Raw genomic sequence first — 16,029 nt, forward strand, 5'->3', positions numbered from 1 at the left:
AATCGTAGAGGGAGACCAAGAGATGACTACACTAAGCAGATTCAGAAGGATGTAGGTTGCAGTAGGTACTGGGAGATGAAGAAGCTTGCACAGGATAGAGTAGCATGGAGAGCTGCATCAAACCAGTTTCAGGACTGAAGACCACAACAACAACAAAAATTGTGAGTTTTGAGACAATCTTGAAAAGAAGTACAGCAATCAAAAACAACCATTTCCTATTTGGCTTGTCTGTGGTATTAATTCTTATTTGTGAATTCTGAAGTATCTATAACAAGATTGAGATGAAAGACTGATCCTAAATATCTTTGGATAGGAATGAATACACAGTAAATACAGTAATCAGATAATTACTATTTAGAGTTGTATATTTTACCCCATTATGTTGTGGGAGAAATAAACAGGTATGTCAGATATGCTTATAGAAATATCTAATACAGTACTTAGCTGAAATGTCTCTCTTAAATGTCACCAACACAGAAACAATAAAGATTTCTTTTCCTGCTCATGAAAGATAATTAATACTTTGCATTGTTCTCTAATTAATTATGAATGGTGTAGTAATAAGGAGTGACATATGAACAATGGTTTCAAACATCCCACTTCATTATGTGCTTATGTATTTAGGAAAGCAATTTTAAAATGAAATTGATTTTTTTTACAAAAAAAAAGAAAGAAACTGGAAAAACATATTTTTACTTATATTCTGTATTTTCTCTTTGGACAGCATTTGTTGAATGCTAACATAAATAAAATCTGCAACAAAACATATTCACATGCAGGATATCACATACAAAAGACCTTAATTGTAGGAGTAGACTATTATTCTAAAAAGACACAAACATTCCTCCTGGAATTGTGTGTCTGATCAGATGCTACATGATGAAAACATAATTTATTGTTGCAAAAAATTTTATGTTTTATCATGTAAACTTATTTTGGCAACTTAGAATTCACGGTTTATTTGATATGAGAATTACTAAGACACAGGGGATTTTATTACAATTTTGATTACCTCACAATGAAATGTTAGTGTTTCGGTAATGATAAAAGTAATTACAGCATCTTACTGGCATGGACCATAGTTCTCAACAAAACAAGAAGAGTAATGAATGTTCTGGTATTAATTTAAATGCATCTATAATCTACCAGGTAACTATTTATTATTATTTACACCTGACAGTCAGCACCGCACACAGATGTCTCATACTTTAGAAGAGCAATGCCCATATCTCTCACAAAATATGTGTACAAAAAGTAACATCTGATGCCTTGTGAATATATTAAAACTTTAAATGATGAATAATTACAGACAAATGCACAAGATACAACTCTGTCATATGAGAAAAATCTGTGTACAAGAAAAAGTATTCAAGAGATTGCAGTTTGTCATATTTACGTGTGTGTAATGTTTTAAGTAAGTACGTAAATAAGGAAAAGAGAAGAAGAATAAGAAGAAGAAAATAGAAACAATCAGATAAGCAAGATAAAGTGTAGAACTTAACATATTAATTTTATCCATTTACAAGCATTCAGTGAACTAGTGTTATTGATTACACACAATTAATATCCAACATTTGCACTTTAGGTAAAAGTGCTGTAGGAACATATGTAATGTGACAACAGCACCATTCCTTTTTTTATGTAACAGTTTCTTTTTGCACCATACAATGATACCTGACACTGGAACAGAATCTCTAGCATACTTCTCCACCTTTCTTTGTCATACTGCATAAAACAATCAACATGAATGACCTCATACACTGAACAATAGTTTCTCGAGTAGGAATAGTGTGTACTTTACAGAATGATCTAGAAAGGTGTCTTGTAAATATGAGTTTCGGATCAAACTAAAGATACAAATGTATGTTGTGCAAATAATCACTGAAACTAAAAAAAATGTTGGCATATTTTATGCAAAAACCTCTCTCATATTGACATATGACTGATAACTGCTTTACACACACGCTGAACAATGTTATACATGTTTATCTGGAACTTAATGGCTAGTTAACGAGCATGTGCTTTGCAGAATGGACGCCCTCCTTTGGCATAGAAGCTCTCTCCCTCCAAGTTCTTCTTACAGTTCTGTAAAACAGTGAAAATGAATAAAAATAGATAATGGAAAAGATAATTTAATTTCGACTGTACTGATAAGCATAAAGTAAAGCAAATAAATGCATATTTTCTGATTCAGCATTACTGTTACAATTCCAATACAATAAATAATATTAAGAGTTATCAAATTAAAGCCAGCAGTTTGTCAAAATGTTCTATTTGAAAACTGATAATTTGAAACATAATCCCCAGAACTACTGCTCAATTCCTTTCCAAAAGTTCTTAAAGCCATTGACCAGACTGCAATTATATTTAGCAGCAACTACCCACATTTGCTGCATACCACTGTCCACGAACAAGTTTCTACAGGTTGTCAAACACATGATAGTTATTCGAAAAAGATTTCTTCTGAAAAGTGTGGATGGATTGTATTCTGGAGCTGGATGATGCAACTTGATAATTTTCCAGACAGTCCTGACCTAAATGTGATCTCTTATCACCAAACTAAGAGAGCTGGCACAGTGGTAAAGCACTTCTCTCATATTTGGACGGACAGTGTGTGACGAAGCAAGTTCGGATATTTTTTCTTCCCCTCTTGTTTAGCCATCTGCCTACTTAAATTCGTTTTTTCACTTTCAAATAATTACCATTAACATGCATGAATATAATCTACATTTTCATAAAAGAGAAATGTTGACCCTTAGTTTTAAAGAATATCACACCGGATCTAATTTTGTGCTTAGTTTTATGTATGTAATTGGTTTTCTAATTTATTCAGACTATTCCTAGTTAGTATCTTTTGTTATCGGGTGAAATCAGTAATTGTTTCATAACGTAAATCCTATTGTTGACATATAAACAAACATGAATTCTGTAATAATTGTAAACATTTGGAGGACAAAATGCTAGTAATCTTAAAGGATCTATTTGGCTCTATTCGAAATGATGTTAGCAAAGCCAGCCCTTAATTAATTCCAAAGTAATTAACAGTTGTGTCAAAAGTATTGTTTGTGTAACAATATTTGTTAATTTCATGATTTTAACAAATAATTCGGCGTAACTCTTGCAGTAGAAGAAACTGTTAAACAATTTTTTGGTGTATTCAGTTAATTTAATGAGTTAAGTTTTAATTGGAATTTCTGTAAATTTAACTTTGAACAATGTGTATTTTCAGTACCTATTATTGTGATGACATATAAAGGCCTGATTTTTGGTCACAGTCAGTCAGTCCACGGCCAAGTTTCAGACGAGAAATCTGTGTTGGTTACAACAATAATGCTTCAAATTAACTGTGGAATAGGTGTTACATCAATAGGCCATATGTTAAAGCAATGACAGTGACTGTTCAATTTATTTGAAGGACTGTGAACTATGTGGTTATGTTTCTACTGCTCATAGATGTTCAACAGAAAACTATTGTAGCAGTAAGTGGTGATTCACCTTCAAACTATTAATGAGGCTTATGGATAGTTCACACAATAGTACACTGGCCCTGTATATATAACTGTGTATTATTAGGGGGTGGTGCAAAGTGAAAGTAAACTATGGTAAAATGCAAATATGTACCTGTCAGCTACATCATTTACAGTTGTTGCACATCCAACCCCTACTTTTTCAGCCAGTACGTTGACACCAAAGATAACAAACGAAGAATTAAAAAGCAGGTGCAACTTCTACAAGTGATTTAAGTCCTCATCTGACCATCAAAATTTGGGAATTCTTTGATTTTTCTATACTGTTTAAGCCAGACCTGGCAAGGTGAGCATCACACGCCATCCCCTCAAATGAGTGCTGCCCCCCCCCCCCCCCTCCTCCTCCCAACTCGCACAGTACCATTACAGCACCACTGCATCCTGCAGCTCGCTTATTTGCCCGCAGTCGGGTATAGCTCATGTTGTCATTTTGGTTATTACTGTGCCTATTTTCTGTTATGGTTCTTGAGAATGTATAAAAGAATACTGTGTATTCAGTGCGGAATGGGGGAGTAAATATTTTTTGAACACAATCCCATTGAAAATCCCAATGTTTAATAACTGGTACATAGGAAGTACTCTCTGCCATGTACTTCACAGTGGTTTGCAGAGTGTGGATGTAGATTTAGATACAGATAAGGAGCAGGCGGTAAGCAATAATGTTCACTTGCACCACAGTTATCAAGGTGCCTCCAGTTATTATTGCAGCTCATGGGAGAATGCCCCCCATAGCATGATACTAACCCCACCAGCCTGTGTTCATAGCATGGTACGGTACATGTTTTGAGCAGTCATTGACCTGAATTATGACATATCTAGGTGTGACTATCAATCTGGTGTAACAAGAATTGAGATTCATCCAACCGGGTGACACAGTACCATTGATCCACACTCCAAGCTCGAAGATCCAATTCCACAGTTTGACAACAAAAGTAACAGTAATATATACAAAGTGCGATCAAAAAGCAATGAGAATTTTTGTTTTTCTTCAAGTATTTTTATTTATTCGTCAATATCAACTTTCTCCCCTTCAAAGTAATCTCCCTCAGACACAATACACCTGTGCCAGCACTTTTTCCAATGCACTTCTGGAACTCACTTTTTGTTATGGGGTTCAGCTCCTTCAGTGATCCTGTTTTTAATCATCAATGCTGGCAAAACGATATCGTTTCATGGTTCTCTTCTGCCTCAGGAATAGAAATAAGTCACAGCGGGCCACATCCAGTGAATATGGTGGTTGAGGAAACAAATGGTTTTGTTTTTTGCCAAAATTTCACAAACAAGCATTGAAGTGTGAGCGGGAGCGTTAACGTGATGCAATTTCCACAAATAGTTATGCCACAATTTTGGTCATTTTCTTCAGATTGCTTGATGAAAATGGCACATAACTTCCAGGTAGTAAACCTTATCAACCATACAACAATAAGGCAGGAACTTGTGAAACAATATCCCACTGTAACCAGAGAAAACAGTGAAAAGAACCTTCACAGGTGATCGAACTTGCCAAATTGTTTTTCATCTTGGCTCTTCAGGCAATTTCCAATGGGACGGCTGGGCCTTGGTTCCAACATCATACCTAGAGCAAACTCAGAAAGCTCCCTGATGGTGATCTGGCAATTTTCCACAACCATTTTCTTTACTTCTTCAATATTGTCATCAGTAATTGATGTGCTTGGGTGTTGAGGGCAGTTGTCATCTTCAACATTTTCTTGGGCCTCTTTGAAACATTTATACCACTCGTAAACTCTTTATTTTACTCATAGCAGAGTCACCAAATGCCACAGTCAACATTCTGAATGTGGTGTTGCACTTTATTCCATTTTTGAAGCAAAATTTAATGCAAATTATTTGATCCATCTTTTTCAACGGGAAAATTTCACCAAGTGCTTGAAAACATGTACACATTTTTGACTGACAACAATAAACTTAATATTCAAGAAAGCTGAAAATGTAAAGCTACATCAGGAAAATGTGTACCAGAAAGTTTTGAAAATAGGATTATGAAGCCTGCAAAATTAAAAAATTTTCCTGTCACTTTTTGATCACACTTCATATAATACTAAAAGGAAAAATAATTTGCACCATCTGTCACTCGGCCATAGTGTTGCACAGAAATTAATGATATATTTAGCCATAAATATTTTTGGCCACCTACCCAAAAAGAATAAAATTAATTTCAAATATCTGCTTGAATGTGGGTGTACAGTCTTGTTGAAGATCACTTGCAGCATTTCAAGAAAATATCTGGCTCTAGAAATTTAAAATCTTTAAAAATACTTTTGAGTTTCATTGGATACTTGATCAATAATGGAAGTAAACCTTGAAATTTTATTTTCTTGTTGTCTGGTTCCAATTCATAGCAGTTCGGAAAATGAGGGTTTTTTTTTTTTTTTTTTTTTTTTTTTTTTTTAATTGCAGTTTAAACATCAGTATGCATCAGAATTCATTAGTATCTGGAAACAAAACAAATGAATTCCTCAGTTTATTTTCAAATTAAATAGGACCCAGTTTTACTTCTTTATTCGAAAGTTCTTGTCCAAGTGGAGGAGAGGGGGAGGGAGGGGGGGGGGGGGGGGGGGGAACGAAGCAGTCTTAATAATTTTCTGCAGTCAGCAAATGAATTTCAGATTGAAGAAGTATTTCTCCATATTCTGAATCAACTTCTTCCAAAAACTGTTTAAAGCTGTGATGAGCTAGTGATAAATTTATTCCAATTATTATATATGTAATTTGTATTACATCTTTCATACTGGACAGAATTCTGACACTTACCCACATAGTGCTTCCTGAGGACTAATATGGTGAAAATTTAAACAATTTATTCAGTTTTTCCTTAACTGACCAACAATGCCATTTTTGCTCTCAACAATAAGTGGTGCACCATCTCTACAAATTATAGTGCATTTTTTAAAACCACCAGTTCTGTTAGAGCACTTTTTAATGGCATTAAAAATATGCAGACCTGTTGATTCAAATAACAGAACTAAAGTGAGTAACTCTTTGTGCACAGAAAAGTTAAGTGAAATGCTGTCGCCGGCCGCGGTGGTCTAGCGGTCGAGGTGCTCAGTCCGGAACCGCGCCACTGCTACGGTTGCAGGTTCGAATCCTGCCTCGGGCATGGATGTGTGATGTCCTTAGGTTAGTTACGTTTAAGTAGTTCTAAGTTCTAGGGGACTGATGACCAAAGATGTTAAGTCCCATAGTGCTCAGAGCCATTTGAACCATTTGAAATGCTGTCGAATCAGTAGCCTACTCTCATCCATACAAAATTAATAACATGGGCAGTTTGCAATTAAATTATTTGGTTTCTTTTTTATGTTGTGATCCATATAAAGGATTACACTTTTTACGGTGTTGCATGCAAAGCAGTTTTTTTAAAAACATTCCTTGGCATCATTTAACCAAATGCTTTTGTCATTTCTGTTGCACATTTTACCACAAGTACACCATCATTGAAGCATTTTTGATCTTTTGCTAGTTGTAAGCATACTACATAAGTTGCCATTTAACTTTTGTGAATCTTTGAAGCTCCAGGCAACTAATGCATTTTTTTAAATGTATCCATTAAAACGCAGTTTTTGTCACAAGTGTAAAGCCCATGTGATGCTTCATGGAACAAAGAGAAATAGCGGGCAAGGTTACTGTATTTGTTTTGACTTGAGCGTTTTTCATATATTAAACAGCCACAAATACAATACATTCTATTACCATTAGCCATTACACATGCACTTTGATTTCCCTCAAGAATCTCATGGCCATCTATTATGAATTTTAACCAGCTTTCTGTGCCTAGTGTTATGTGAGCTCCACTGCCCTGTGGGAGCAATTCAAACTCTGGCACTTTGTTTCAAATGTTCTGGCAGTTAGTAACAAGGATTTTAAAACTCTTGTCTGTAGAGGGCTTTTCTTTGGAGCTTACACTGACACTTCTGGGTCTCTTATGGCTATTGTTATATAGACAGGATGAAGAGTCACCTAATATAAATAAGGCCTTGTGTTGCACCTCCACACTCAGTTAGCTACCTGGCTAGCAGACTGATGCACACCGGTCTATTAGGGGGTGGATCTAAATTTCTCAACCCTATGGTGTAAGTCACTTGACACAGAATCTTTGAAATCTCTGGTTCTATCTTTATATTCAACTAAAATTGAGGGGGCACTGATAATTTCTATGGACCATTCTGCAACTTTTGAGCTTTGTTGAAACTCAATGAGCAATAATGGTCTTCTAAACCTTCTCTTCCAGTCACTGGAATGATCTAAGTATGACCTGGGAGCCAGGCGAGATGCATCATTTGTTTCAATCTGCACTACAATTTTCAACTGGTTGGACCCTGTTCCCTCAGTGGCTGTCAGAACAGTCTTTTCAACATTAAGAATGAGGTCCCACGCATACAAACTGAGAAAATCTGGTGCCATTTTGCTAAGGAGTATCATTTTTTCCCATACATTTGAAATTCTGATGGTTAATAGATATTAATAGACATGTGCTTCCTCTTGACACAGGGAGTAGCATGTTTTCCAAAAGGAGAAGTGAGTCTCACTGCTCAGTTCTGGTTTCAGTCGAACTTGTTTGTTTGGGGTTGAATAAAGCAATCTAAGTTCTCCCTGGTCCCTGCCTCTCCTGTACATGGCACTTAGCCCTACCACTGACACACCATTCATAGTCAAGTGGGTGCATAGTGATCCCACACTTCCTTAGAGGAGACGGGATCCACATGAGAGAATAGTACTTCAAGTACCTTTGGTATCTCTGGTACAAAACTCTCAGCAGTCGTGCCAACACATACATTTACTGCAACTTCCATTTCTTTGACAACAGCTAAGTAAATTTCCAACTGCTTACGGATGTCAACTAACTCACTCAGTGTTCCAAAACAGCATCCACAGTGGGGCTGCATTGTGGCTGGTGCAATGTTTTACAGAGCAGTAAATAAATAAAACTACTGTTGAGCATCAGCTCCATGCCCACAAACCACTGGCCCATGATTTATGGGAATTGCACAGCCTGTGCATAGACATCAGGTGCCACATACCTCTGGAAACCTGCCAAAGATATGTGAAATATGTGTGACACTGAATCACTGCTGCATTGCACACTTAAGATGGACCAACATGCTATTAAGCAGATGGTCAATGACTTTCACCTCATACCTGTCTTTACTAGTCTCCAACCACGTAAATGACACCACTGCTGTTTGCAAATCATCATCAGATGATCACTTGAAGATGGCTTGCTAAAAAAGCTGAAGTTGGTAATGATACTGTTTGTGTGATCTGAGGCTGGAATATGAAATTATAAATTTGTCATATTTGCACATCCTGTTATTTATTAGTTCCACTATAGGTTTATTTAATTCACATTTTTTTTTATTTATTGGGTATTTTCTTTTCTTTGGTGTTGCTTTTTAGCATAACACTCCTGCAGTAGTTGAAGCATGCTGCTGATTCTGACCATGCATCTGTTAATGAAATGTATGAATCTGTTCCCACTCAGCTGATGGCTATGGTTTTGATTTGTTTAAACTTTTGGAAGATATTGTTCCAAAAGTCAAGTTTCTTTTACATTTATTCATCTGCAAATACAGTGGCATTTGTTTCATGATATGTTTTTTAAATAGATTTTGCTATCTGATCCATAATTATGATGAAAAGAAGTGGGCACGGAGCAGTTCTGTGCGTTTTCTGTTTCTGTTTCAAACCATTCTGATATGCCATCTGCTACGTCTTTACACTTCCCTTGCAGCTTCCATATTTCCTGAGGATATATAAATATTTTTTGTGCCATTGAAAGAAGAGATCTGTGGACATCATTTTGCAACAGGTGAACGGATTTGTGCGTAGCTTATGATAAACAGTTCTGCCAATGAACTAAAGACCTCTGTGACAAAGAAATTGTCTTGACTCATAGTGGGATTTATTTCACAATATTTACAGAGATTGTATTCAAGGTAATGTATTTTCAATTAAACTTCTAGTGAACAGGATCATTTTCATTCTACAACCTCAAATATAATCCAGAACAGAACACAACAAAAACCTGGAGATGTAATTTACGGTACTGGTCTTTTGGTACATACAGAACCAACAAAACATTTATTACAGTAACAAATGTAGCATTCAGTAAACACTTAAGCTCTATTGTTAAATTAAAAATATTTTGACAGTATATGTGAAATATGTTTGCAATCTAAAAGTTTAAGAACATTAACCCTTTGACTGCTGTGGATGAGTTAACTCTTCATGCTCTGCTGCTCCCAGGTTCTAAAGATGTGTTTAGACACAGCTACTATATTTTTCTTAAATGAAATGTTTATTCATTCTGTTTCACTGATGCACTCACTGCTATAGATGAACTACTTCTGTATCTCAGTGAACAAAAAAGTTTCGAATATTTATCATACAATACATGTGCCTCTTTGCATGCTATAATTTGCAAAAAAACGTTGTTCCAGTATCTTGAACAGTTTCTGAAACATGATGATTGTTACGATAATATGGGGATGGAATTGGGTGCATTATGCATGACCATCTGCCGAATATATATGATGACTGTTATCGTAATATCGGCACAGAACTGGGTGCACCGTGCATGACCATCTGCAGATAGAAAAATCAATACCTCAAGAAAAAATTGAGATATCATTCTGCTCTTAATTTTAAATAAAATTTTGATATCTTATCTACATTTCATACACAGCAGCATATGAACTAAAATCAACCATAAGCGAAGTCTATGCAAAGCAGTTTTATCTCTGCAAACTCTTTAAGATTTCATGCAATGTTTACTTAATTTCATGCAGTGTAGTAAGTACGATGCATAACAAAAGAAATTGAATTCTTTATCACGTGAAGATACCAGACTTTAAGACATGCAAAGATCATATTTTTTCGCCAAATGTTTTTCTTAGAATTGGATGATAAGTATCTCATAGCAGCCGGCTGGTCTATACAAACAAACTGCACTATGCATGGCTGTCCACTGGATATAAAAACCAATATTTCAAGAATGAAGTGAGATATTGTCTTGCTTTCAGTTTTAAATAAAATTTTGATAGCACCATTAAGCAAGCAGTACAGTGACAGCAAAGCCACACTCTGCATTGAAGGCACACAGCACATCTGTAGCAGTCAAAAGGTTAAAACTTCATGTGGATGATTCTGTTAACTAAAGTACAATTGTTTCATATTAAATATTAAATGTTATTGGAAACATTGATATTCTGTGTTTACTTCTGTATTATTCAACTTAAACAAATGAAAATTTTTGTGTACATACGGTGCAGTTAAAGCATTGGCTGTGGTAATTGTTGTTCAATGCCTCGACCCAGCGGTCTCCAGCTTCAATGGGGAATCCACAAGCAAAACATTTTGTTGTGAACAGTTCATTCCAATCTGGAAAAAAAAAACCGCATGCTTATTTATTCTTGATAGACAAGAAATAACAGGATTTGTTTTGGATTGTTTACATATTTTTTGCTTCCTCTCATAACTTTCTGCAAACAATTACAAACAATACACATAAAGAAATTGGAGAAGTTGGTTACCGATACATACAAATATTATTTGTACAAATCGAAGTATCCTACTGCTCGGAAAGAAATATCTTAATATTATAAAAACAGTTATTGATAAGAAACTCCTTCAAGGCCATTTCAAAACAGCTTTCCCACTTGAATATATGAGGGTTGTCACTATCATTTTTATATTCAATGGCAGCTTACTGTAGATTCAATTCAGTTCAATTTATTACCATCCATTTTATCATGTACATGAAACAGGAACTGTCATATGGAAAGAGAGAGAGAGAGAGAATGATTTATATTTTTAACAATTATGAGAAATAACATTTTCTTACTTAAAAAGATTCACACAATCAGCTTTCGGGCATTAAGGCCTTTGTCAGCAGTAGACACACATACACACACGTGCACGCGTGCGCGCACACACACACACACACACACACACACACACACACACACACACACACACACACACACACACTCACTCACTCACGCAAGTGCAACTTGCACACACATCTGCAGTCTCAGAGAGCTGAAACTACACTGCGAGCAGCAGCACCAGTGCATGATGCGAGTGGCAATTAGGTGGGGGTAGGAGGAGGCTGGGGCGGGGAGGGGGATGGATAGTATGGTGGGAGTGGCGGAGAGTGAAGTGTTGCAGTTTAGACAGAGGGTAGGAGAGAAGGTGCGGAGGGGTGAGGAGATAAGTAGTGGAAAGGAGAGAAATAAAAATAAAAATAAAATAAATTAAAAGACTGGGTGTGGTGGTGAAATGACGGCTGTGTAATGCTACAGGCTGTGAAGCAGTCATTGAGATGAGGGGTATCATGTTTGGCAGCATGTTCAGCTACAGGGTGGTCCACTTGTTTTTTGGCCACCGTTTGTTGGCCGTTTACGCGGACAGACAGCTTGTTGGTTGTCATGCCTACATAGAATGCAGCACAATGGTTGTAGCTTAGCTTGTAGATCACATGACTGGTTTCACAGGTAGCCCTGCCTTTGATGTGATAGGTAATGTTAATGGCCGGACTGGAGTAGGTGGTGGTTGGAGCATGTATGGGACAGGTCTTGCATATAGGTCTACTACAGGGATATGAGCCATGAGGTAAGGGATTGGGAGCAGGGGTTGTGTGAGGATGGATGAGTATATTGTGTAGGTTTGGTGGACAGTGGAATACCACAGTAGGAATTCAAAGTGTAATATTTTGTAATGGATGCCATCAAACTATATTCAGGACAATCGAAATTAAAATGTCCTGTAGTGCCTCTCCTGCTCCCAGTCGGTTAGTTTGGCACCCTGCCCTCTCTTTTTTTCTAATAATAAAAAAAGGAGAGAGGGAAAAAAAACAAGCAGAACAGTACACATTTCTTCAACCTTTAAGTCCTAACAGTTCTTTCTCTCTAATCTTGCTACAGATTTACGTGGCGTGCTTTACTTTCTGGGTAAGAATCTATTACCTCATCAAAGTTCATTAAATGTTTTGCTACACACACACACACACACACACACACACACACACACACACACAAAAAAAAAAAAAAAAAGGTCGCTGTCTAATACTGAAAAAGCTGTTAATATCAATGGTACCCAAGAATGGTGAGTTTTGAATGGTGAGTTTTCACAGTCTGATTATGTGTATTTTGTCACTGTCTGTTAGATAAAATGAAGTAGACCTGCCTAATATTGCAGCAATTGTAACACACACCAAAGAAACGAGGCTGTTTTGGCACAAATGGTCATTTTTGTAACGTGACAGAATATAATTCACAAAGTGCCAATGTCAAATGCCTATGAGGCCTCCTTCAAGCAAAAAGCTTTATGTTATGAAACAGTTTCACATTTCACTCATACACTCGAGCTTCTGAAGCATGAGATCGAAAAGTAGTAGTATGAAATTTTTATATAAATTTGGAATCATCATATTCTTCCATAATTTGTGTGATGTCCCCATTTCTTCTCCTTTCTTGTTCTAACAAACAATTTTTTCATCACTAATTCTGCAACTATTCCTCCCAGTCTCAAAACATATTCTCCAGTTAACTTCACTATCCCTGCCACAATCACGGGTTTAGTTACCCCATTTTCATTCTCTGTTTAGGTGTTATTATGTGTTCATACAATGCATTTTCTGCACTACTCCCAGTATAGAGCCTGGGGACTGTACAACTTGCCCTTACTAGTGTAGCAGTCTGGCCAGACATTTTCTGTCAAAATTTTATTTTCTTGGATACACCGAGAAGATAATACATAATCTTCCTAATCTTTTATTCCGGTTAGTCATTTATCTCCATTATGGTAGTCTGAATCTATGGATTTCACTAGTAATTATAACAATGCTGATCATTCGCAAACCCAGTCGACCACATAAACAGTGACTGGCATTCACCCGTTCGGCTTTATTCCGCTCAGTTTGTATAGCCCCGTCCCCTTCTGTCTGCAGGAAAGTTTATTTCTAGATGTGATGGGGATTCCCCTGGCAGAATCATCATGTATGCTAAGCACATATTCAAAAATCAACTTATGATTCATTCAGAAATCAACTTAGAATGTGTTCAAAAATGTTCAAAAGCCAACAGGTATGCATTTCAAAATCATATGAATAATTGATAGACCGATGCGCACTGGATTCTAGGCGATTTGTGAAACAAGGTTTTTTTCTCAAGAATATGAATTTGGCACCCTCCCCCTGAAACTGCCACCCGAGGCAGATACCCTGGTTTTCTCTGCACCCCCTAGATATGGGCCTGTTGCGCATGTGTGAATCTGGCAGCTTTGGCATGCCAGCAAAATTTTTCCTGGTAGCATCCGGCTGCTGGCTTCTTGCTGCTATTGCTTATACAGCTAACTGCCACACTTCTGTAGCCTGAAGTTCATCAGAGGCAGTTTGTTGTTATGAAGCATTTCATAGTCTTCCTAAAGCCTTTGACACATTTTGCTGTTGGCAGACACTTGTATGAACACTGTGTTTTGTTGTTGCACATAGCGCATTTTTTTGCAACTTAAGTTTTATCCCTCTTCCCCCCTCCCTCCCTCTCCCTCTCTCATTCATGTTTTATTGCTGCAGTATTATTCTACAATAATATCCTTTGTTAGAGTCTTGATTCTTTCCAGTAAAAATTACAAAAATTAACTGAAAATTAAAACAATGAAAAATTCCTGGAATTCTAAGGAATTCCTGGGTTTTTCAGTTTTCACCCAGATGAAAAAATTCCCAGGTTTTTTCCCAGATCTCCTGGTTGTCCCATGTCATATAGACCCTCCCTGTTTACATTTCCCCTGTTGCTTCATAACCTGGGTTGTGAGTAACTGAATCCACTTTCCCTTCTTCCCATTTTTTCCCCTCTCTCCCTACCTGATGAAGGAACAAAGTCCCGAAAGCTAAGACACGTAAATTTTCTGTTCTGGTTTGTGTATCTATTGGCTGTACTGAGCTGAGGTAAGTACTGGCCAGCCCCTCTATGCCTTTGTTAGTATTTGTTTCACAAAAGTTAAAAATGGATCATTGTGCTTTTGTCAAACTGAATAGATCTGATGTGTCTATAAAGGAAAGTGCACAATTAGTACATATTATCAGTTTTGATTTATGACAGCGAGAAATGGTCATATAATGTAAAAACTGTTCAAAAACTAAGAGATGATCAGGGAGCATTGCAGGGGACGCATGTTATGAGTTATTATGTTATACAGGAAATCAAAAAAGTAGATCGGGGAAAAGTCTGACTGAAAAATATAATTGTGATTGTAATGCACTGAATGAAGATGGGTGCAACCTGTAACCAAGAAATGGATGGTAGGTGGAGCAAGTAAATTCTTTACTGGATTCCAACAGATAAGAAAAAGACCAAGACAATGACCTGATGGAAGGTGAGTGGATTACGTCATGTAGGAGCAACATTACTGGGCAATGCTGAAGATTGAAGGGCATATAAAAGTGTAAAGAAGTCCTTTATCCAGCAGTGGATGTCAAATGACCACCACTTCTGCTGTTGATGCCAGTGATGTAGCTTTTAATCTTTATCACCCAAATGTTTTATATGTCTGAATGTAATTGTTTTCACTTAAGAGTTTATGTTACAAAGGATCAGATACCGTAGAAGATGATTTGTGCTTTTTAATGAATCAGTACCTCCCTAGCATTGATCTTTCCTAATAATAATTACTATCAGAGAAAATAATGCTCTAAACAATACTGGCTGAAGAGGAAAAGCTATGTAAATATATTTGAAGATATAAAGGTTTTAGCATCAAAACAGCATGAAAATGATTTGTGCTCAGTTTCAGAAGTCTTCCATTATATGACTTTACAAATTAATCACACATAAATTAAATTATTCTATTGTATTTAACTTTCCAACTGGAAGAAGGAGGTCACATGCCTTTGTCCCACGGCTCAAGGTGAGTCTCAAACTTGGGCTGTTGACACAGCTCAGCCACTCCCTATTTTTCATGGGCTGCTGCTTGTTTGATCTACTGAGTGCCACAGAATTTCTGAAAGTAGCCTTATGACAAACAACTTAAAGAGTTATGGGACTGCTTCTTATGATATCTGTATGCATATCTCCTGGAGCTGATTTAGACAGTGTTTCAGAATTGTTTAATGCATTATTTACATGACCACACATTTCTTTGTCATCTGTCTCATTAAATGAGTGTTAGAGACTTACATGTAGTGACATAAACCTCTGCTTAACTATGACACAAAAAAAGATTGAAGGTAACAACCAATAAACAATGAACCAATGACAGAAATAACACAAATATAAATCTCTGTAAGAATTTTGTAACTGACTGAACTCCTTCCCCAAAAAAAGTAAACCTGTCCACAAAAAGTGAGAGTTGTCACAGAACAATTGTCTTGAGCATTCCACCCAAATCAATAAAAGTATTCAAAAACTGTTTACATGAATTTGACAAAAACCTTGCAGTGAGAATGTTGTTTAGCAAGCAGAACAACTGTATGAAGTACACATGCAATATT

The 16,029-nt window shown here is 36.6% G+C and overlaps 1 protein-coding gene across 6 annotated transcripts in view; it reads right to left on the reverse strand.

The window, feature by feature from the left end:
• Nucleotides 1-687: 687 nt before the first annotated feature.
• LOC126285380 (PDZ and LIM domain protein Zasp-like) overlaps nt 688-16,029 on the reverse strand; it is a 283,882-nt gene continuing 268,540 nt past the window's right edge. For all 6 annotated transcript variants that reach the window (XM_049984713.1, XM_049984717.1, XM_049984716.1 and 3 more), the window contains 2 exons: nt 10,807-10,922; nt 688-2,085 (listed from right to left, as the gene is read on the reverse strand). In XM_049984713.1, the coding sequence (XP_049840670.1) occupies nt 2,008-2,085; nt 10,807-10,922 (194 nt within the window). In that variant the 3' untranslated portion in view covers nt 688-2,007. The remainder of the gene's footprint in view (nt 2,086-10,806; nt 10,923-16,029) is intronic.

Source organism: Schistocerca gregaria, chromosome 8 (genome assembly GCF_023897955.1).
Source record: "Schistocerca gregaria isolate iqSchGreg1 chromosome 8, iqSchGreg1.2, whole genome shotgun sequence".
In the NCBI taxonomy this organism is placed as follows: Eukaryota; Metazoa; Arthropoda; class Insecta; order Orthoptera; family Acrididae; genus Schistocerca; species Schistocerca gregaria.